Here is a 24975-nt window from a genome sequence, read left to right on the forward strand (position 1 = left end):
AATGTAAGCAGTTCATCCTTGAGTCCAAATGAACATTTGTACCAAATTTGAGGAAACGTCCCCCACGCGTTCCTGAGATATCACCTTCACTAGAGTGGGATGAGCCAAAAACATAATGCCTCTGGCCGGGTCATAAAAAAGATTTTTCACAAATGTTGACTCACTCACAGAGGTCCTTCAGCATTCAGTCATGAATGTGTATAAAAAAAATTAGGCTGATTGATTCAGTAGTATGAGAGACTGGCTGTGGACAAGCTCCAGGTCCACTGGTCATGCACACACACAAACGATTGCTTGATCCCCTCCAGGCTTCCTCCTGACAAGGATAAAAATGTTCGGTTTACTCCTGTTTGAGTAACATTAGCTAAAAACCAGAGGGGGCAGCTGGTTATGGAAACTATTAAAGTTTTTAAAGGTAGAATATGCAGGATTTGTGCATTGATGTTTGTAAATGCACTGTTTAAAGCTGGCCCCCTCTCCCCTGCTCAGCAAACAGGAGAGGAAGAGAGACAGCACTGATGGTCTTACAAGCTGGAGACTGAAGAGAGGGACCAGTGTTAAGGAGCTCTCTGAAGCACAAATAAACACGCCCACATCTCCCTACAACCCTGCGGGATGGTGCAAAATCACCAGAGTGAACCCTAATCCTGTCCACTGTCGCTGTGTCACAGCAGCTCCTCACATATTCATGACACAGACAGACAGCAGAAGAGAGAGACGGAGACAGCAACATACCCTAGTCCCTAAATTGTTATAGAGATCCAACCTCACACCCTGCATGCTGTTATTGGCTGAGGGATACACACGATTGCCCAAATATTGACACCCAGAAACACAGCAAAATAAGAAAACAGAGACAGAGGGCAGGGTCTCTGCAGTTACAGACACCACCACACACTTCTTCTGAGTCATAAGTGATTATTTTTTATGAGTCTATACAATGTTTTTCTTAGGAAAACCCTGCGTAATATACCTTTAAATGAAGCTACATTTTTTGTGGCAGATTTATATCTTCAGTAGGAATAAATGAGTTTGGGGCTGAGAGCCACACACAATCTAGGGAGATAAGACAGTAGACTGTGTAATACAAATTTTGGATTTGCTGTTATTCGAATAGTATGGCAGTAATTATAATGGGATGTCATTTCTCATGTATATAATCAACAAAATTGTGTACAAGTGATTTATTTATGAAACAGAACAATCTTACACTAATGTTTGTAGAAAATGTATATCTAACAACACAAGTATACAAAAAAAATTTACATTTTGTGCATTGCAAACTCTCAACAAAATGAACAAGATGGAAACCAAAACATGGAAGAACACGAATGCTATACAGACTAATGACAACAAGGTTGTACACTAAAACGTCCTTGATCCACACAGGATATACAGTCACACAGTCACACTTTGTTTTTAGAGACCTTCATCCGGATTCCCTTTCAACCAACACTGTAAAGTTTCACAACATTGACAAGTGATACTTATGACTAACATATGAATGAAAAAGTAATTTGTATAAAATGTTTTCACTGCATTTGATCTCCGTCACTCATAATGACTCACTGTTGAACCTCAGCTGCTGATGTGATATGTCACTTGGTGCTTAGTAGGAATTAAAACTGCAATTATATTTATTTCACTGCCTTTTAAATTGACGTCATTACCTTGAAATAATGTCTTTTTTTGTAGATGTAGTACAAATAAAAAGCGTTTCACTATCATGTGAGAAAAGAGTTCTTGCTGCAGTGCCAAGGGCCCAATTTGCAGCTCATTTTTGTGACGGACCATTTATCAGCTCCGACAGACGAAGAGTGTGAGCACTGAAAAATGTTCCACATGTACCAAAGTGATATATCACTTTGAGGACAACAAGGCCATGTCTGGACAGCTAAGAAAATAAACACAGTGGCTTTTTATTTTAACATACACATAAGACCAGAATTAACCTTCTTTGGCAGCTGCTAACACACACATACACACATGCTGTGTTTACCTATGTGATGTTGATCCTGTCCAAAGTTTTACACTACAGTTTATCTGAAAGAAAGACTAACAAGGAAGTGCATGACAACACTGAAAATCTCGCAATGCTATAATGTATTATCTTGTGATATTCAATTATGCGTTTTGTCAGTGTAAACAAATAAATAATTATTTACAAACTCTAGCAAAAAAAAAAAGGCAAACAAACAAAACAAGCAGAGCATAAATAATTTACAAAAGGAATTATAATACAGACTTAGTATAAACATCTTTGGCACTTGCTAAAATGGCTTATTTAAATCGTTCACTCAAGTTCTCGATAAAAATAAAAATAAAAAAGAAACACATTCAGGATGAAAAGAATGAGAAGAAATAGTAATGGACTTGAGACAGCTAAATGATTATGCTTTGGTTACAGTTTATGTTTGTCAGACACTTTATGAAGCCATGAATGAGCCTAAAGACAGAGAAAAACCGAGTCACTTACAAGTTGTAGAAAGTAAGAAACTGTGGGAAAGCACATACAGAATGTAAGTGGTTGTACAATGAATCCTTTAAAATGTAGACATAGTTACACTAGTTATAATTAGATAATCTGCCGAGGCCTTTTAAAAAAACACGTCCACTCTCATCAGTTTGTCTTTTCCCAGCTTGAGATGTGAATCAACAGGAGAACTGAAATCGGCCATGGTTTCCTCTCCAGTGGATGGATCAAGGCAAAACACGGAAAAGTATGGAAAGTCTCATATACGTTGAGATGGATTTCGCGATGACATGATGTTTACTTTGAGAAATTCTTGTCTTTCGCCTCCTGATGTTTTTCTACCGGGCTTGATTCAGTTATCTGCGGAAAGATTGAGAAAATAGCTTCCATTACCGCCACATTTATAATCAAAACTAGGACACTTGATGAGATTCACACAGTCAAAGTGCCAAGAGTGCAGCAACAACATGTGCACTGTGTGCGTCAAAAAAAAAAAAAAAAAAAAGCATGTCTTCAGTAACGTGGCTGTGATCGTGAAAAGGCTGCAGGCTTATTTTCCACTGTTTAGCACTCAACAGAAGATCTGAAGTCCTTGGACCAACACACAAGGTCTTTCACAATGCATCTGGGGCATTGTACACGGGCAAGCTGACAAGCAGAAACATAGCGTGACTCTTTTTTTTTTTTTTTGCTTCAGCCAACAAACAACATACAACCCCCTCTCATCGTTACCTTGTGAACACTGTTGGCAACTCCGGCTTATCTGAAGTTTGAAAAAGATGTTGAAGGTTTTAAAGACTTTTCCCACATTATTCAAACATTTTCTCCCCCACATTATGATCTTTGCACTTTATACATAACACATGTGTGGACCATATAGGTGTCCGCATTACATATACATTTAGCGCACACACATACATAATGAATACACAAACACACGTGCACATGCTTACCGCAGTGAGTCTGGACCAAGAAGATCCAACATAACTAACACCTGAAATACCCTTTAAAACTTTAAAGGGAAACCTCTGCACTTTTCATGTAGACGTCAAGTCAATGTTGATGGTAAATGTGGTCAATTGAAGCAATACATTCCTTACGCCCAATCCCAATGTCCTCCCACACAGACTCACAGACTTTGAGGTGCGTTCCCAGTAAGTCTGTGAGGGTTTGGGGCTGTCACACTGTCAAACTGTCAAATATACAAGAGCTCTTGCAGACTTTCTGAGCCGTTTATGCACACTTTCCGTGAATTCACATTTCTGCAGACTTTGCCAGAGGGACTTACCCAAGTATGGTAACGTTAAACACAGGGAAGCGTTAAAAAAATGGTAAACAAACAACAAACAAGGGCAACTGCGACTTGACTATACAAAAAAAAAGTTTACATGTCAGTGTATGATGCTCTTTAAGTGTATTAAAAGATGTCACTGATAACTTACAGAGTGCTGTCCCTCACCTGTTCATACCATTCTGAGCACCTGCAGGCTCTCACACTCAAACACAACCAGGTAACATCAGCTAAAGACTGTGAGGATTCAGGGCTTATGGGAGGACATTGGGTTTGGGTTGTATATTGACCACGAAAGATGAGTTCTCCTGCTGCAAAATCTGTGGTTCTTCCTGCATCCAGAGGTGTGTGTGGATAGCAGCATGGGTGTGGGAGCCACAAGCTCGCCTGCAGTGTATCCTGGTAATTGTAGGCACTGCTCATGGCTCTGCGAGCAAAAGAATTCAGTTGCAATGAGGAATTTATTTCTTTAATTGACTGTATTTACAGTCAACACTGACTGGACATCCACATGAAAAGTAGAGATAAGTTTCCCTTTAATCATTTATATGTACTGCATAATGTCTGTTCATATAATTCAAATTATGGCTGCATCCCTTTTACACTAAACATGCTTTATTTTGTTCAAGCACTTGATACCTGGGAAAATATCTTTATCTAATGAGTCATGTAATGCAACATGTCTGTATGATTTTGGAGCCCCCTGTGGACAAGAGTGGTAATGTTCCCATCGAAATAACCACAAAATATAGCGTCAAAAATAAAATTATGCATAAAGAGCTTCCTTTAACTGGCTAACATGTTACACACTGTAAATCTGTCTGTGAACATGTAAACAAAGGCTCAATTAATCTGATTCAAGGAAAAGAATAACTATATAGAAATAGCTAATGTTCTTGACGATTGTCTTGTTTGCTTATGTAGGTCATACAGAGGCAACAGCATGAAATTAATATAATTTCATAAAAAGTTCAAAACTCCTTGTATTAGCTTTGAGAAATTAACTGAGCTGTGAACTGTCCCCCGCATGGACAAATTTAGGTATTACAGTGAGAAATCTTCTGCGCTGACAGTCCACAGACTTTAAACCAGACCAAACTTTAAAGTAATGATGAAAGCGTTTGTACTAACCTCTGCACTCATACTTCAGGTCGGAGAAGAACACCAGCTCTTGTGAGAAGACAAACAAGCCTAACCTTCCTCCAGCAAACGTCTTGTCATAAACTGGTCCCGAGTCTGCCATGATCTGTTTACCTTCATAGACCACAACCCTGCAAAGTACAAGACAAAATTCCTCATGTGGGATGCGGGCCTCACCAGGGGGTCCAAACACTTTCAGTGCATGGAAATGAAAAAATATTACATTAGTTATTGAAAGGAGAACACACTGAATATTCTAAATGTATGGTTGAGACAGTATTGGGGAATTTTAACTATTTTTCCAGAGTCAAACACTAATAAATGCCTTAGTGTAGTGTAATCTACAGTTTTATAAAACAGCAACATTTGGCTATCTTGGCTCAATTACTGGGTATCTATGGGATAAAATGACATAATCATCGGGGATGCCACAATTTTAATATTAAATCAAAAATGTGTGACATTGAACCCAAATCAGAGGCAGGATCACTATTCTCACTATAAAAAAGCAGTTCCTTTATGAAACTGTTCATAACAAGGACTGTGGATTATCTTGAGTAACTGGGTCACGTCACGATTTTTGAAAAGAGACACTGGTTATTAATTTTTCAAATGTTTTTTTTTTTTGGTGTTTTGCGCATCACAAGCCAAGTGCCACTCAAAACAACCTAGATGGATAAAAAGCACTACAGGCCAGGGGGAAAATATGCATTTTTGATCTGGGAATGAACTGTCCCTTTCAAATTGAAAGTCAAATAAAATAGTGGCTTTGGAAAATTGTAAGTAAGTAAATGGAGGGGAGGCACCTTTTTCTAAGCTCTGTCTGAAGAGAGGCCCACAGTCTCAATCATATAAATGAATAAGTATAATCACTACATTAACTAACAAATGAACCTCAGTCTAGAACTTACTATACATTTACCACCTTTATGTACAGAAATGTGTGCCTATGGCGAAACCAACATTTACCCATTTCTTTCCTCAAACCTTTCTTGTGGTGTTCTGTTTCTCTTTGCTCTCACAGTATTATGTTCTTTCCAATCTTTTCTGTGATGCACTAAAAGGTCATGTGGCAGAAAAAAAGCAGGAGAGAGACTCTTTGGAGACTTGAAGTCAAAGCTGGCCGTCACTGAGACTGTTCTGCTCCACTTAATTTCTTACCTTATGAAACCAGTTTTCGGTCTGTGGATGAGATGCCACCTGTAAGCTGTGTAATCCTTCCATCCAATGTTTTTGGGGTCATGCCACAGGGTTCGCACCTATGTAAAAACAGTTAACGACACTTAATACGGCTGCAGCCTTTGAAAAAGACCAACTGGCATTTAGACTGCTGCCCACCTGTCCGGGAGTGTTGCCCGTGTGCCACAAAGCATTCCTGAGGTTTTCACCGGTGCCAGTGGTCGAGTTGACGACTTTGAGTGAAACACCAGAAATGCCAAAGGCCTTAGAGGGCTTGTCCTCCCAGTAGGTCTGTGTGATCTGCTTCCACATAACTACATAAAAGCGCCCACTCGACTGGTAGCCGAACACAAAGCCTGCATAGTCATCATCTCTGTCAGTGTTCACGTACATCGTTCCGCTGAAGTCCACAGCATTGAACTCATCAAAACCTGTGATGTTGTGAAAGAAACATGATGGCATATGTTTGGGCTCTGTTCAGTCGAAGGGAGTTTAAAAACTTTTAAAAAGCAGGAAATTAACATGAAATAGCTGTGGAGAGTAAACATATATGTGCTGCTCACCTACTGCAATGCCTGGGTCAGAGTTGGCAGTCTGAACCAGCTCTTTGCCCTGATGTCTGACCACCCAGTTAGGATCGATTTGGGTGGTTCCCTTGGGATCCAAGTGGACCATCTGGAACTTCCTAAAGTCTGTGACACTGATGGCGTTGTTCTCCGGACACACATCAAGAATATCTGGGATATTGTCATTGTCAAAGTCATCTTTGCAGGCATCGCCTCTTCCATCGCCTGTTAAAAAAACAACAACACACACACAAATGCACAATTTACATTAGACATGGATGATATAAGCTACATTTTCCACTATTTTTCCATAGGTTGGAAAAATCTCTATGGCAGCTAATGTGAGTATCATAATACTCCCACTGCTCTGAGCATTGAGGAGCTCCTCCAAGTTAATATGAAAAATGAATGGGGGAAAATAGCAATTCCTCCCAGGAAACTGGCTTTAATATCTTTGCCAAGTCTACTAAGGAAAATCAGCCATCTTTTCATGCTGTGACAACTTCCACTGATACTTGTAACTATCTCAAGCCTGAAGTCTATTAGAGCCAGACTGCAGGCCAGGAGCTCACAGTGGAAAGGAAGCCAGTGGCTAATGAAGGCCACTGCGTGGAAGTAGCTAGCTGCTTTCTGTCATCATCTTTGTTATTTCACAAGGGGCTAAAACGATTCTATCAAATAAACACTATCTGACGAGCTGTGAGGAAAGTGGACGCGTCAGTGTCCAGGGGCCTTCCTGCTTCGTGGTCTGTTTCCAGTTACAGACAGCTGTACAAACTCCAGGTAACCCTGTCTGAATTGGGCACTGTGGATTAATCACGAGCAAAGCCTAAAGGAAATAAAAACTTCACAGCCTGGCGTGTGTCCTCCTGAAGTCATGCAGAATGACATCACCAGTGCCAACCCAGTCACTGACTCTTTCCACAGCCACTATATTTCACACCTGCTGTAGTGAAGCTAATTGCTAACTGTGAAAACATCTGGGAGAAGGCATACTACATCATAACATCAAAGAGTAATGAGTGCAAAGTCTGAGTGCATGAAATGTACTGGATGAAACGGTCTGACAAATACTGGGCTGTTATACAAGATATACAGTAAATCTAGCTATAGATAATAAATTCCCAGATTGACAAGAACAGTCTCATCAAGTCTCTCAAATCAGGTCAAATTAAATTTAAATAAATGTGTGCTGGCATGTGTCATAAACTGGTCATGTGAGACTAATCATAGCACTAGTGGACTCAAAGGGTGGGGGTGTGGGTGGATAATCATCCTACTTATTGTTGAAAAAAGGCCAAAAAAGTGCCCTCATGGATGCCCCTATGATAGATAAAACATAATTAAGTGCCCTCTGGAGTGCCCTTCAAGCATATAGTGTGAAATGCCCTCCAGGGTGCCACTCCAGCAGACAACATCTGATAAAGTGCCATTGAGAGTGGCTCAGTGTCCAAAACAACATGATAAAAGTGTCCTCTAGGGTGCTGTTTCAGTGGACAAAACATGCAAATATGCTCTCTAGGGTGCCCTTCCAGTGGACAAAACGTTTGTCATGCTAGTACCATTTGATTTTTTTCACCCCTGTTTATTCAAAGCCAAATCTTTTGGCTTTGAATAAACATTGCTTTAGAAGTCCTGGTTTTATTGATCCTTAGCGTATCATTCAGTACTGTTGACAACCAATTTTTAATCCCCAGGCTTAATCACTGCTCCCTGCTCACTGCTCCTTTGCCATGCAGTGTTTCCCTGGGATCAATTTTGGGGTCCATTTTATTTTCCTTTTACATGCTGCCACTAAGAGATAATTAGTCATTTCAGCAACATATCCTATCATTTGTACACTGATTACATCCAGTTGCATTTTTCATTAAAATCTGATTATCTTCACAATCTTTCAGTACAGTTTAAATGCTTTTAGGAACTGGATGATGAATTATTTTCTGCAGATTAAACCTAAGTGTTGATTATTGGCCCTGATAACCTTCAACCAACAATCAGGCAGAACCTCAGTACTCAGTACATGTTGTTGTTCTAGTCTGTGTGATCTTGGTGTAATTTTCAACCAATTCATGACTTTAGATATGTAGATTAGCACACTGACTCAATCGTGCCTCTTTCGTTGAAGGAGCGTAGCCAAACCAGGATTTGTTGTGTCAAGAAATGGAGTGGGGATGTTAATACATGTGTTCATTTTGTCCTGTTTAGTCACTTTGTGACTATTGTCTGTGAAAGGTGCTATATAAATGCACTTTACTCGCTGGAAACTGGCTAATAAAAAATTATAGCTGCATCAAACCTTTTCAAGCCTGCAGCACTCAGTACTATAATTCCACATAATGACAACAAATTGTATTGCTCTCAACCCCTAATCTTATCTCATTAAACATAAGCCAAAAACTGCACCATCTAGATTTATTGGTTCGTTGTTAGTTTTGTTGTTGCCTGGCTAATTCACTAATCTTATTATAGCCCACAGCAAAATTACACAACAGCAACTGAGTAACTCCAGGCCGAGAATCTTTTAAGTTGGCTTACTTTGACTCAGATGCATGTTAGAATGCTTTGTACAACTGCTGTTTATGCACCACCGCATTAAACAGAATGTATACCAATGGGAAAAAAATGCAAAACATCAATAGCTGAATTCACACATGACTCAAAAGCACATGGCATCTTTAAACATGACGTCCTCACCATCAGAGTCCAGCTGGTCTGCATTTGGTGTCAGTCTACAGTTGTCCTTGTCGTCAGGGATACCGTCATCATCATCATCATAGTCACATGCGTCTCCTTTGCCATCCTTGTCATGGTCGGCCTGATTGGCGTTGGCCACATAGGGACAGTTGTCGAGGTTGTTCTGATGGCCGTCTTCATCAATGTCCTGGTTATTGTCACACTGATCTCCAACCAGGTCATTGTCTACGTCAGTCTGTTAGACAGACACAGACAGAAGAAGGATAACGGTATTAACACTTGCCGTACCTGGTGGAACGTGTCATTATATGCTGTCAGTGTGGTTAAATACCTGGTCTGGGTTGTGTAGCAGTGGACAGTTGTCACACTGGTCACCAACTCCATCCATGTCAGTGTCCTTCTGGTCAGTGTTGTACACATAGGGACAGTTGTCATTCTCATTCAGGATTTCTGAGGAAAAAGGGCAGTTGATGACATACCTTTGGCACTTTTCATGTGAATGTCCTCAATATAGAGCAACATGAGGAATTCATTGCCTCAGTTGACTGGATTTATCATCAACATTGACTGGACATCCATGTAAAAAGTTCCAAATTTTCTCTTTAAGCTACAAAAATAATAACTAGCTACCCTTGAATGACTTTTTACCATCTCCATCAATGTCCACTGCACAGGCATCCCCTTCTCCATTGTGGTCGGTGTCTATTTGAGCAGGGTTGTGCTCATAGGGACAATTGTCGCACCGGTCGCCAACTTCATCCTTGTCAAAATCAAACTGCCGAGGGTTGTAAAGGAGGGGACAGTTGTCCTGTGGTGGAAAGAATATGGTTATTTAGGACTACTTTGATTATCATAAGTCTGTTAGAATAAAAAGTTTCCATGTGTTCAAAACTGTCTTACCCTCTCATCAAGAATTCCATCATTGTCATCATCCTTGTCACAAGCATCTCCTTGACCATCTTTGTCAAAGTCTTCTTGTCCAGAGTTGGGAAGGCTGGGGCAGTTATCCTGAAATAGTAGCAGGAAGTTCAGAAGTTTTATAGATACTATAGTTTAGAATCCCTTCAGGATAGGTTACATGAAATAAGGTGAAGAAGAAATACCTTCTTGCAGTGATAAGTGGCGTTGGCACCACACACAAGGTTCTGATTGGGCCAGCCATCCAAGTCTGAGTCTTCTCCACAAATGAAGCCGTCTCCAGCGTAACCGGTCCTGCACTCACACTTGTACATAGGGTCACTGAAGTGGCTGATGTAGATGCATTCAGCATACTTGTGACAGTTGTGGGTCTTGTCTTTGCATGGGTTCTCTGGCTCGCACACCTAAAGAAAAAAAACAGGACAGGTGGAACTGTACTGTGAGATCAAGGGCACTCCATGTGATCTGCCAGAAACAGAAGAAAGATTGAAATCTTTCCCCTAGCCATCAGTCTTTTTTAGATGGTTTCCTTTTTGTTGTCAGCTTCTGATGACATCTCCAAGTCAACAGTACTTATTTTACCACCATTCTTTGTAGGGTTGTTGCAAAATGAAGTGTTGGGGCACTTCTGGGCACGGTTGAAATCCCATTTACATCCCACTATGACCCACTGTTGCCCCTGTATTCACAGCTGCCACTCATTAACAGAGGATGAACATAACTGCAGTTTGGATGCCACTCCATGAGCTCATAGAGCAGAAAAGTGACAGCATGAACAGGCCTTTGATCAAAACTGTGAAATGGAGCCCCCTTAATGCCAACGATGAGACAATTCCCCTTCTCCCAAATCAATTAGTGAAATTGGGGCATCATATCAAAGACAAGCAGCTGCAGAGGCCACAGAGTGACACATGGTCCACAGGGGATGTTATGCAAGTGTCAGGCAGGGTGGCACAACAAGTCTTTCAGTTCTCCAGGGACTCTGCAAATACAGCATCACAGGGGAGCAGAAAAGTGTGCTACTATAAATCAGTTAATATATCATGTGAAGAAATGACCTGTAACACAACTAAAATGAAACAGAGGTTATAATAGGAATACAAAGTACAAATACTGAGCTGTTTTAGAGATGTTGTTTTAAGTTGAGTGACGTTTTGGTGAGAATTAGCATGATTAAATTAAATTAAATCTCGGCTTAAAGTAAAAACTGGGTTTAAAGAGACAAAGAGGTTTAAAAATTAATCATTGTTTGTGCAACCCAGCCCCAGAGGTTAAGGTTAAGAAAAAGCTTCACATCATTTGCTTGAAGAAAAACACTGATCTATTCAACATCTACGGTAAAAATGCAGCATAAAAAGCTGTTTCAACCTGCCTCTGATCTTAAAATGAAGGAACCAGAGTTCTGTAACACATGTTTGTTGTTAGTTGCCCAGCTCTCTTCCTTCTCCCTCTGCATGCTGATAGGTCAAGGTGAGTCTAATTCCTATATGCTGGCCCAAGGCCTCCCCTCGAACACTGTTTAAACATTCTCACTGCAAGAATGAAGCTTATAAATCACCAGCTGCTACTTCCATCATTCATAAATTTGGATCTGACATACAAAAATCCACACAACTGCTTAAAAATTTGCCTGGAGCTGAAGGCTCATATTGTATACCTTCTCCTACCACATTTTATTCTCACTTCTCCAGAAGGTACATCTGTTTGAAAGACATCCAGTTAGTAGTCTGTTTTTGCCACTGGATGATAATAACTTTAGCTCACCTGTTTGTTCTTCTTGGCAGCTTCCACACCCATACCGTAAGGTTGGTTGCCCTTGTAGCGCTTCGGACAGGGCAGGCAGTGGAAACCTGGATCTGTGTTGACGCAGCGCTGCGTTCCACTCACTTTGTAGCAAACATCAGACACCATGTCACACTAGAAGAGGGAAAGGGAAGCATCAGTAACATGCACACAAATAATTACATGAGTGAGGTCTTAAATACACGTCTGGTTTATGCACATAAGAAAAACAGGAACTTTTACCTCATTAATGTCTTCACAGTGGGTGCCATTTCCACGGAAACCAGCAGGGCATGGGCCACACTCCCAGGATCCATCTGGAGCGCTGTTGCAATCCACTCCACCAAAGCATGGGTTAGACAGACAGCCATCTGCAAGGGATTTAGAGAAGAATGTATACAAACAGGGGAAATTAATTTTGCACTGCTAAACATATCTGTGTAGTGCAAATGACTGTAATTTGTAATGGCTTTTACCTCAGTGGTGATGCCTCTTAATATAGCCCCACCAACGAGGACACTCCACCCAAATTACAAAACATGTTTTCTTTTGTTGTATGAAACCATACAGAAAGTTTTGGTTTTATTTTCTCAGGTTTTGACACAATAGAGACAAATGGTAGATATTTTTGGATTTAGTTTTTGAGGCTCACAGCGATGAGAGATTAAGTTTAAAATATTAATCTCTTTCCAGTGATGAGTAAATGAGAAAATCTTTTTTCCCCCTAAAGTTTGTGTGAACCAACTCTTTAAAGCCTGTTCTAGCAAATATAAAGTTATATGCTTAATGTAACAAGACTAAAGCTATGTTTAGACAGAAAGAGAGGGGAATTTTTTGCAGATACAAAGTTAATACAAAGATGCAAATAAATGTGAAAACGTCATTTGTGTCACTCAACACAGACAATTTACTTTTTCCCTCAAGTTGGAAATGTTCAACTTGAGCAAAGTATTTGCATGGATTGTGGGGCTTTTTCTGGATGTTGTGTGGGCAGGACCAGGCAGAGCAGAGGGACAGACGTTTAACAGACAGCTGCTGAGCTCTGGGGAGCTGTGCAAAGGAGAGTCAAGGGCAGACTGGAGCTTTAGGAGGAATAAACACCAGAGTCACTGGACTCTGCTCTGATCCAGGGCAGTTTAGCTGCAGGAGGAAAGCTCAGAGTTTACTTTTCAAACTTTTGAGGTTAAAAAGTGGATTCATCTTCACACAGCAAAGGGCTGCAAGCTAGAACTGAACCCACAGATGCTGCAGAGGACTCAGCCTCTGTACACGGGTCTATGGCGAGTGCTGAGTTCAGTCAGACGCTGACACACAGCTGATGAAATGATCCAGCTGTGAAATTTGCTTCGCTTTCCATGTGAACACACCATAAGAGTCCACAGCCATAGTAGCTATGTACTTTGTGCGCTTTGCATGCTCCTTTGAGAAAAATATTTTTTTGTGTACTGTTGTGTATGTTGTCTTTCTAATTACGCATCGTCACAGTCTTATACTTTTTTTTTTTCAACAAGTGGTGACTTTGTTGACTTCGTGGCACAATTCATACAGGATCAAAAGATGATTTGTCTCTTGCCATTACTGTACATATTTTTTCCAATGGTCCCATGGTGATTACCATGTTTTTATCATTTTACTTTATTGTGTTAGCTTGCTAACATTTGCAAGTGCTAAATACAAAGTACAGCTGAAGCTGATGGAAATGTCATAAGTTATACAACCAGTTATTTGGTTGGCACTAAATTGCTGACACTAGAGAAACAGTCATTATGTCACCGGTAGGATTCACCCTCAGGGGAGCATGAATGTCTGAACAAATCTAATTGCAATCCATCCTGTAGTTGGTGAGATATTTCAGGCTGTACTGAAACAGACATGTCTATCACTAGATCCTGTTGTTTACACGGCTAAAAACATAATGCAGAGTGACTCACCAATAGGACATTCCTTTCTGTTACAGCTGTCACTGTCGTTGGCCTCCCCGTTACACTTGTTGCCGCCGTGCTGAGGTGGAGGGCTGTTGCACTCGCGCGTCCGACTTTTGATTCCTCCTCCGCACGTTGCTGAACAGGTCGCCCATGGAGACCAAGGACCCCAACCACCATCGACTAAAGAAAATACAGAGAGGGATGTTCAGTAGTTAATCTTTGACATCAGGCAGTTTATTCCACAAATATTCTAATTCTTTGTTTTTAAATAAAAATATGTCAACACTTAAAGTCTGAAATCCAAAAAGCAGCCAGACAAGCAGAAGCTTATAACTTAATACTACAAGAGGAGAAAACATATTGAGCTGATTTGAGATTACATTTCCTGAAAGACAGAAAGGAAGTCAGTCCAAAACACATGGGGAATGTTGCCTGAGGGGAGCCATGCAGCATGAGGAAATTTGGTTTTTCGATATGGACGCCGCTGCTGTGAGGGAGATGCTCGTGGGCTGAAACACTCACTGGGACATGGATTGGCAGTGCAGCGCTGAGTCTCCCTCCCGCTTCCCTCGCAGTCTTTGCCGCCCAGTTGCGGCACGGGAGCGTTGCAGTGTCGTATTCTGGTGATCTGTCCTTCTCCGCAGGTCACTGAGCAGGACGACCATGGCGACCACAAACTCCACCCTCCGTCCTGGCGAACTGGTTATCAAACACGTCAGGCAGAGATCACCAAAACACACGTCATGTATTATCCTCTGGATTTCCTCTCATTCAAATGGTTGCAGACATGTGTAATTTGCAAAAGTAAAAGAAAAAATAGACACCACATTTTCTACAAGTAAACATTATGTGATTCTGGCGACAATGGCTCAAAGATGTTCTAAGATGCTTGAGCCAGTATTTATGTCATTGTGGGGAGACTATCCTCCAGCGGTTAGACTGATTCAGTCACTCACACAGATGCAGTGTAATGTTAGGTCCAAGCAATAACACACGCTAATCCTTCAATTTATCAAGCACCCGATACATCATTTCAAATCTGGCGAAATCTCCAGACGCCCCATCTCATATATAGTACATCTAATGATCAAATATTTTATATTTCTGCATGGCGGGCTGCGGTGAGTCATTGCACTGTGGAACACCCTCTCAGCCAGTGATTTATTTGGAATTAACTCGACTGGGCACACCCTGCAACCCGACCATGAGATCCAGCTCTTCACTGGGATTCAGCTTCACTCAGATGGATCCATTTTCAACAGATTTATGGAGGCGCGAACTCACACTTTTGCACTTTGGAGGATCTCATCTCATATTTAACTCAGTGCTGAGTTTTTCCCCAGTTCAATCATGTGCCTCCCTCCCATAATATGTCATATTGTTGTTTGTTTTAGATTATCGAGTAGTTGTAGCAATGGCAGAGGCATGCTTTGATCAGGATAATATCTCAGCATGAAGGCGGTTACTACTGGCTGCAATATATTTAAAGCTACTAGAAGAAACTTTCCTATTTTGTTGATTTTGGAGGCCCCTGTAGACAAAAGCGGTGGTGTTTCAATCATAATGACGTCAAAATATAACATCAAACATAAAGTTATCTAAATAAAAATGTCAACACAGGCTAATTTCAAATTAGAATAACTAGCTGATCCTCTCGCTGATGTTTCTGAAAACTCCTTGTTGTAGCTTTAAATGAAAACTGAGTGACAGGAGATGAACTATTTAAAAAATATCCTCACCACGGCTATCGCATTTGCCCAGACTGCACTTGCGGGTCTGGATAGAGGGTCCAGGGCAGGGGTTATTAGTTGCATCACATGACCGACCCCTTTGTTGAGTTCCTGTACCGCAGGTGACTGTGCACTCTGTCCACTCTGACCAGGGCGACCAGCCATCATCGCCTATAGCTGGAAGAAATACAAGCACAAAGACAACATTTTGCTCATTTTTTTTGCATAAGACACACTCCCATGTACTCAGTGTTAAAGGGACAGTTTGTGTCTACGTCAAGCGCCATTCAGTTCCATTAAATTCAAGAGAGAGCAGACATCTCATTGGCCGATATTTTCAAAATAAGTAAATAGCACTACAGGCCAGAGTAAGTGTATTTCTGATTTTGGGGTGAACTGTCCCTTTAAAACAGAACAGCAAAGCAAGAGATGACAACTGCACTGTTTTTACTCTTTATGTCATCCTGTTCATCACATGACCTCATCTTAAAAACCCACAGTAGCCATCCTGAGTGTGTTATATTTTGACCAATAAATATGTGGTTCGCTCACAAAGACATTCTGGCTGCAAAAATCCCATGGTATAAAAATTTAATATGTGTGGAATATTGTTTTTACAGCATATTGAGCCATTAATTTAAAATAGCATGGATGCATAAAACCGTGTGTGTGCTTATAATTGTGTTTATATGCTGGAAGGTTCTGACTACTTACGCAAACACACGGGGCAACACTCGCCGTCGACAAATGAGGGGCTGGCACAGGCCACTGGAGGGCATGTAATCTGGTGACACACGATCTTGGACTCCTGCCATCAGTGAATATCATATATATTTACATCAGGGTCATTGACATCCACAGTAACACATGTACATATTTCCATATGACTTGGCACTACCTGGCAGGTACATTTGGTGCAGCTGTCCACAACCCAGTCTTCCTTATCGTCGAACAGGCGGCCATCCTGCCAGCACATGTTTTTCTCTTTAGTGTTCCTCATCCTCCCAAGGGCCTCCTTCATGACTGTGTTCTCCTCTGTCTGGACATACAACAACAGACAGATTTGCAGTCAGGAGGGAGATCAGTCTGAAATGATTAGGATATGCTCATGAGAAAGGTGCACTGCATTCACACCTGCCGACAAACCGATTCTTTCAAGGGAGCACATGTTAGGTTACTTTTCACCAGGTGCGAAAGAGGAATAGTATTTCCTGCTCCAGTTGAAATGCTGTTACTCACTTCAAGGACCAGTGTGTAGGATTTAGTGGTATCTAGCAGTGAGGTTGCAAACACCTCACCTCATCTTCCCTTTCCAAGGGTGTAGGCGAACCTACAGTGGTCACGAAACCTGTGAAAATGCAAAAGGCCCTATCTACAGCCAGTGTTTGGTTTGTCTGTTCTGGGCTACTGTAGAATCATGGCGGTGAAACATGGCAGCCTCTGTCGAAGACCCAGACCCTCTGTAGATACAAATGGCTCATTCAAAGACAATAGAGACACAACAGATGTTATCTATCTCTGCTATATTCTGCCAATAAATCCCCATACATCTTGCACACTGGACCTTTAAATATTATCTTTATAAAAGGAAGATTTCTTTGAAAACACAACCACCATCATAGAAATCACAATAATTAGGGCTAAATGTAGCATCCTGTCATCCATCCAACTTAAGCTACCAATAAGTATCCCTCTCCAACTTTCTGACACTTCATATCCCTTTGCAACATCTTTCTTTCAGCTTAAGAGAGAAAAGAGCCTCTTTAAGTAATTCAAAGCTACTACAACAAGTTTTTAACTGGTTTATTAGTGATCCCTCTATATGACCTACATAAGTCAACAAGACCATAAGACTATATAGCTATTCACGGGTCGTATTCTCCTTGAAATCAGATGAAATGAGACTGTGATACATTTTCACAGGTAAAGTTACAGTGAGCATGTTAAAAAGAAGCAGAAGATTTTTATTTAGGTCCCTTTAGTCTGCCATTTTAGCTATTACAGTGGAAACACTGCTGCTTTTGTCCCCAGTGTTCTCCAGAATCAACAAAATATGAAAATTCCTTGTAATAGCTTTAACTGGCCAGAAAGAAGAATGACTAATTTTTAAGTAAACTCAAAAAAGTACACATACACAAAAGGCAGCTCCATTGTCTTAACAACTTACATACTTGTAAAATGTTAATTTTCAAGTGTTTCCCATTACTGCAAATTACAAACATTAAATTTCTTTATATCTCTAATGTTTCTAGGAAAATGGCCCATTGAAAAGTGCTGCTTAGTTATGCACATTGTAACCTCCAACCCAATTGGAGACTTGGGGATCTCTGGCTGGACTCCTGAACACTTGGGAACTGTCAGTCGACAAACTACTGCCAAAGATTTGTGTGTATATGTGTGTGTGTGCGTCCTCCCATTTGGAAAAGGAGGCAGCAGCAGCGTGCAGCACTAGAATCTAAGACACCACTCGGTCTGGAAGAGCCTCAGGGACCCTTCTCATCCCAGCCGTTTTTTTTTTTTTTTTTTTTTTTTTCCCAAGGTTCATGCCCAGACTCTCTTATTGCTGGGAGCCTCCCAGAGGAAACACATGGCTGTTTAAACACAGCCAGACATTAGACTGGACCCCATCGCTGCCAGGGGAACACTTCCTATATCCACATGTAACATGTCATAAAATCTGTCTGACTCACGCTGCCACAGATAGCAGGAGTCAAGCGGGTTCAGCCATCACAGGCGACTCTATAAACAGCCCTGTGGCTACTTACTGTTTGCTTTCAAACCAATGTAGGTTACCTAGTAACCTAATTTAAACCTCTTACCTCCTGGCTGCAACGCTGAGGATTGAATCATTTATTTTCCTAAAATGTCAATTTTCTCTAAAATGTTGATTTTCTTCCCTCACACAGAGAGAGATTTTGGCGATTTCACATTCATCACTGAAATTGGGCTGTAAAGTAGAGCGAAACAGGCAGCAGCTTGCCTAAAACAAACACAAGTCAGGATTGTGTTGATTTACACTATGTCACCTCTACTACTCACCACTTTTTGCAGGCCATCAATAAGGTTACTGACAACAACACGCAGGCCCTTGAGCTCCTGGAACATGGTGCTGAGTTCCTCGCAGGAGCGTTCGCACATGTCTGTGCCCATGTCGTCTGTTTTCTGACCAATGATGTTTGTAGTGATGGAGGGACTCACATCCACAATTTCTGTGCTCTCGCTCACAATATTGGCATCATCTGGAGGGGCAAAAAAAAGAGACATGAGGGTGAATGTGCAAGCAAGCAAATGAATGAGCAACACAGACGGGTGATGGAAAACATATTGGACAGATATTATGATTTGAACACAAGGAGTATGATTTCCTGTTTTCCTGTAGTCGGCCAAGAGATCACAACAATGTGGTGATTACAATGTTTATTGTGTTCCTAAAAACAGATGTGGAGTCAGCGGTGTTTGATTTGGAAAACGTATCTGTTTGAAATGGTGACGGTAAATCTTTCCAGCAGAGATGACAGCAGGGTTGGCTGTGGGAAGACGGGAGGGGATGGCATTGTGGAGTTCGAAAAAACAGAAATCTGGGTGTTCCTCACATGAAACAACACTGCTGTCATAAATCTCCATGACCTTTCAGATAAGTGGACACTTCCAACATGAAGTTAACAGGCTGAAGTGACCACACAGGTGGATTTACAAGGAGCCTGTGGTCTTGTCCTTACAGCTGATCAGGCATTAGAGATATCCTCATCTGGATGTCAGTGCAACAGAATCCAAAGTGTGTGAAAATCTCTTGTGTGGCAGCGTACAGCATTCATCACTAACACTGAGGGGAAACTCCTTCAGTGCACAATGTGAAATCTTAAACTACAGGGTTGTTTGAAGGGAAAAAAGTAGGCTAAATTTTGAGTCTTGAGTCTGCAAATCTGGAGCAGGAAGTCCATCTCAGAGTAATGCGTCTGCCAGGTGTGATCTTTGTACAAGAAACATGCAAATCCCAGAGCAGGACAGGGCATCTGATGTGGGGTCCAGTTTGCATTAAATTCCCTCTCAATTTGTATCTTAAACCACTGAACTTATGAATTAAGGCTGCACAATATACCAATTTTATAACGATACTGTGATATGAGACCAGAAAATGGCGATATTAATAATTTTACTTTAAAGGGATAATTCCGATTATTTGAATTGGAGACGCAGTAGGAATGCAGCAATGTACTGCTGGGGACAGGGTCAGCAGCAAAACTAAGTTTAGCTACAAAATAAATAAATAAATAAATAAATAAATAAATAAATAAATAAATGTGTATGCTATATTTAGAACATTTTCACCACTTTACCTTGCTGTCAGACAGTTTTCTGACAGAAAACTGTTGTTATAGACGACAAATATCACCACGCAAAAGATGAGAATTGCTGGTCTACCGCTGCCTTGATCGATCAGTTTGTTTACGTTATTGTGTGACTTTGGTGAATCTGAACTAACCCTTTACAACACTGACGGTACACAATAACCCAAATAAACTAACCAACTGAGGCAACAGTAGACCAGCGATTCCCTGTTTTATGAGGTAAAATGACTGTTTTTGTGAAAGGACTCAAAAAGCATAAAAAAATTGAGGTGTTATAAATAGAAATATTGAAGTTTCTGCCTGTTAAAAAGTTTTTTTCTCTTCACAGTTGCCTCTAGTGCTTGCTCTTGGTGGGAACAATTGGGTAAAGAGTATAGTTTAGATCTGCTCTATTTGAAATATGCCCTGATAATGTAATGAAATGAATGAATTGAATTGAATTATTATTTATAAGGCATATTCCCCAGCAATATTCTGAATGTGTGATGCTGAAAACAAACACACAAGATACATATCAAAGCTCCGTGGAATGCCTGTTTGTCATTCAGCCAAAGCACAGCACATATCTGCAACTGCTTTGGATCTCACTATGTAAATTGGTGAAGATTAATAGCAGGCTGGGGACTCTAAATCAAAAAGTCGTCCAAATTGCCCAATGATGTCCCGCTGTAGCCAGTGCTGTGTTTTCTTTCCTTCTCAGTCTGCTGGATTCATTCAAATCTCAGGAGGGGCCTCACGCTGTGTGTGTGCGTGTGAACGCGCGCTAGCTCGTCTGTGAAAGCATTTACACATTCTTCTCTTTCTGATAGACAGTCTCTGTTTTCTCAGAGCAGATTAGAGGAAAGGATTAAAAAAGAGCAAAAGGCTCGAGTAGTTTTAATGCTGCTCATTAATGTCCAACATGACAGTTTTTATGAGCATGGGTTGTGCGGGTTTATGGGTGACTTTTGGCATGATGTTTGCTACCAGCGCAGAACCTTGACTGGTACCAGCCAGCACGCAGAAAACTTGCAGGCCTTGGTGACATTTGTTAAGCAAATAAACTCATTCAGCTGGAATTCAACACTGCTTCTGGCAGCAGAGATGCAACAACCTCTCAATCACACACAAATACACACACCACATATGGATTTGCTTTGTCACAGCGAACCAGATCTGGTGACCCTTTAGCTTTGCGGTAAAGGATGATCATCTACGTATTTACTCAGATATCTGTATCTTTTTGGCTGCAGCCGCTCTTCGTGTGAGCCCCGCTGAGGATCATGAGGTACTATTCCTCATGTGAGCAAAGCTTCAGCTGAGAAAAGCAACCCAATCAGCCAATTCATGACTTCATTGTGTGTGTGTGTTTGTGTGTGTGTGTGTGCAGCTGGAAGTGGAAGCTCCCCTCTCTGCAGTATAGCATTCACTTTCTCTTTTCTATTTTCTTTCCCAGGGCATTATCCCGAGTCCACTGCCAATGGAAATAAATGTAAGCATCTGTATCTCCTTTTGTTCACCACGCACACAGCTCGACCCCAAGCCACCGCGTCGACACGACTGTTTCCGTAAACATGAAGTAATGATTGGAGATCTTGCCACATATCAAATCTGCAAGCTTTTTGACCCACTTTGAAAAAAAAAAAAAAAAAGAAACGACCAAAAGAGTTAAAATCAAACAAAGGGAGTCAACTGAGAACACTAAACTGTTTGGTCTGGAAAGTTGCTGCGGTTGATGCTTAACAAAACACAGATACCATGCATGGGAAGATCGCATGTGAAAAAGTTTCCCAATCACATCTGCAAGGTATCGGGCTTGAAACAGTTTGCAAATATAATTATTTTGACTCATCATTTGGATAATGAAAATCACACAAATAGAAATGGCTCCCACTGAGGGAGCATGGTGGGAACTTCAGGCTGAGTGCTGGTGTGAAGGTACTACAAGGAAAAAAGCGGTAGTGTTTCCACCGTAATAACCACAATATTTAACGTCAAAAATAAAAAAAATCTAAGTAAAAACCTCTCATATTTCTTTTAAACTGGCAAGCATACTACTCACTGTAACTGTGCATGGAAAAATGTAAACACAGACTTTTAAGGAGAATCCGACCCAGTGACAGACATTAAGAATAACTATAGAGCAGAAGGAAAGTTCCTACATGAAACTGCTCAAAACAAGGTCTGTTGATTATTCAAATGTATTTTTTGGTGCTTTGAGCACCACAAGCTACTTAGTGCCATTTAGGCTCATTATAATGGAGAGAAGGCAGACATCTCTACAGCTGATATCTCCACAACTCTGCAACTCAAACCAAAAAGATCTGTATGGATAAATACCACTACAGGCTAGGGGAAAAATATGCATTTTTGATTTTGGCGTGAACTGTCCCTTTAAACTCCTTGTAGTAGCTTTAAACACATTTCAGCAAAGAAAAAAACACTCACCTGGTTTAGTGACCTCACAGTCTCTGCTCAGCAGGACGTCTTCCACTGTGGTGTCAAAGATGAAACGTACATTCTGCAGAAGGCCCTGTTTGGCAGGAGAAGATGAGTCTCGGTTACTGCGGTTACAGTCTCGGTTACATTTTTTGGCTACTTTGACTTATTTCAGAAGTGACACATATGCATTTTGTCAAGCATGCATTCACAACACATTCAAACTTGGGCATGTAGGTTCCCTTTTGACCTCGTCACACACATTCACACACATTTTTACACACAACGGGCAATTTGGAGTCTAAATTTAGAGTCTTTTCCACACAGAGACCAGGGCAACACAGAGCCACCCTGCCTCACTTTAAAGAGGGAGTATGTTAGTCTTTACTGCTGGAAATTTAGTTACAACCACAACTTTCTTTCTTTTAACTTATGAGAGATGACAAACAATTGTAGGCTGCTGGAAAAATCACACAGGGACTGAAGCAGAAAGCAACTAAAGCTCCCAGATCTTGGGAAATCCCATTGTAGCTACAAAAAAGCTCTAGTTTCCGTCTTACCCTGAAGTGGTTCTCCCGGATGGATCCCTTCGCCACATACATGCGGCTTCCCTCAGCCTGCAGGTGCTCGTAGAAAGGCTCATCCAGGATGAAGCTGTCTATCAGGCTGCAGCCCACAAACAGGTTTGCATTTTCCCCGTGAACATGAAGTGTGATATTCTTCCACTGCGAGTCAGACAGGTCCACATCCTCGAAGGAAACCACGTTCTGTGAGCCGTCCACCCAGTATACCAGGTCCAGAGAGTTGGCCCGTCCGTTGGACACAACCTCAAACTGCCGCTGGCCATCGGGGCCCTCCAAACCAATCAGGGTGCCCCTAGAGGCACGGTCCTGGCGTATGCTGGCCGCAAATATAAAGCCCTCATTGTTTTGGATCTGTCGTAGGATTTGTTTTAGTATGGGGGGGCTCACTGGGGGCAGGTGGTCGAAGCGGATGAAGCGGTAGGCAGGGGCGTCTGAGTTTTGGCCCCTGAACTGCTTGGCCCCCAGAGTCCTGCGTGTGATGTGGCTGATTGCAAACAAGTCAAATGACGTCTCGTCCTCCTGCTCACCATCTACCAGTCAGACAAAAGGAGGTGCAAAGATGAGAAGTTAGAGGAGAAGTTCAAGCGCCCATTTTGAAAACAGAATAGACATTTTAAATACAAAGGAACAAGGGCAAATGTTTAGTCTCACTTTCACATTTCAAACCTAAAGGGACAAAATCAAAAATACATATTTCTCCTTTTACGAGAAGTGCGATTTATCCATCTAGATTGGTGGTTTTGGTGTGAGTTGCTGAGTTCTGGAGATATCGCCTGTAGAGATGTCTGCCCTCTCTCCAACATCAGGTTGTGGTGCTCCAAGCACTAAAAATAAATTTAAAAAATTCAACACCTGTGTCTCTTTAAAGAAATCACGACCCGAGATAATGCACAGACCTCATTGTGTGCAGTTTCATGTAGGAACTATTTTCTTTCTAGTAGAAAGAAGAAGTTCTGGTAGATTCTAAAATTACTACATGAAATTGCTCACAACCAGGTCATGATTTCTGGAAAGAGACGCTGGTGTTGAAGTTTTCAAAAAAATTTTTTTGGCAATCTGAGCACCACAAGCAGAGTTCCCTTTGATCCCATTATATTGGGGGGAAGGCAGACCTCTCTACAGCGATATCTCCAAATCTCTGCAGCTCACACCAAAACAATCTTGACAGATAAATATTATACCAGGTAAGATAAAAATGATGCATTTTTGATTTTGTGATGAACTGTGCCTTTAAACTTCACTGGAATGGAAGATTTCACCTCAAGTTATTGGGGCTTCTAGCATCGAGATAGTTTTCACATCATTATTATTATTATTATTATTATTATTATTATTATTATTAATAATTATTATTAGCATTATTATTATTAGCACTATGGTCAGGTATAAGTTTTCCACTTACCTTGGGTTAACGCGTGGAGGGAATGAAATGATAATAGCAGCAAGAAGAGACTTCTCCTGAGTATCATATCTCCTTCAAAAAACAGAACAGATATACTTCTTATTAGTTTTTAAGTTGCTCTTGTCTTTTTGCGACAACCTGGGTCAAATGTTGAGTTTGCACTTGAGCCTTTCAGTTAGCCAGTGAATAATTCGGGGGAAGAAAAAGAAGAAGAAGAAGAAGAAGACAGAAAATAAAGAATTCCTGCAAGACAGCTATAATAGACTGTTTACGGCATCACATTTTCAGCCTTTTGACTAAAATCGTATCCAGCTTTTCGGGTTTATCTTTTATCGCTTTTAGTTAGCAGGTGATAAGTGACGTTAATTGCTTTGTCTTGTCTCTCCACACAGAAAAATCAACCGCAAACAGGTTAGCGTGTCGTCCATGTGACTTACCTGACGAATACAACTTTTATTTTTATTTTTTAATTCAGTCAGATATCCGACACAAGAAAATAAAAACGACGGAAATCTAGAAAAAAA

General features: G+C 41.0%; 1 protein-coding gene across 3 annotated transcripts; it reads right to left on the minus strand.

Moving 5' to 3' along the window:
- Positions 1-1169: 1169 nt before the first annotated feature.
- Positions 1170-24975, minus strand: thbs2a (thrombospondin 2a). 3 transcript variants are annotated; one of them, XM_084735214.1, is made up of 23 exons: positions 24889-24975; positions 24452-24523; positions 23026-23579; positions 22475-22559; positions 18738-18937; positions 16597-16737; positions 16413-16506; positions 15708-15875; positions 14491-14667; positions 13975-14148; positions 12287-12414; positions 12026-12178; positions 10447-10665; positions 10244-10351; positions 9992-10151; positions 9675-9793; positions 9344-9578; positions 6647-6874; positions 6243-6514; positions 6066-6163; positions 4896-5035; positions 3206-3236; positions 1170-2833 (listed from the first exon to the last, which is right to left on the minus strand). In XM_084735214.1, exons 2-23 carry the CDS (start codon positions 24516-24518, stop codon positions 2830-2832), a joined length of 3555 nt encoding a protein of 1184 aa, XP_084591340.1. In that variant the 5' UTR covers positions 24519-24523; positions 24889-24975; the 3' UTR covers positions 1170-2829. The 3 variants fall into 3 exon arrangements, with proteins under 3 accessions (XP_084591340.1, XP_084591342.1, XP_084591341.1); XM_084735216.1 differs by lacking the exon at positions 3206-3236; XM_084735215.1 differs by lacking the exon at positions 1170-2833 and having other exon boundaries at positions 3202-3236.

The sequence above is a fragment of the Lutjanus erythropterus genome, chromosome 14, assembly GCF_056507025.1.
Source record: "Lutjanus erythropterus isolate fLutEry1 chromosome 14, fLutEry1.hap2, whole genome shotgun sequence".
NCBI lineage: Eukaryota > Metazoa > Chordata > Actinopteri > Lutjaniformes > Lutjanidae > Lutjanus > Lutjanus erythropterus.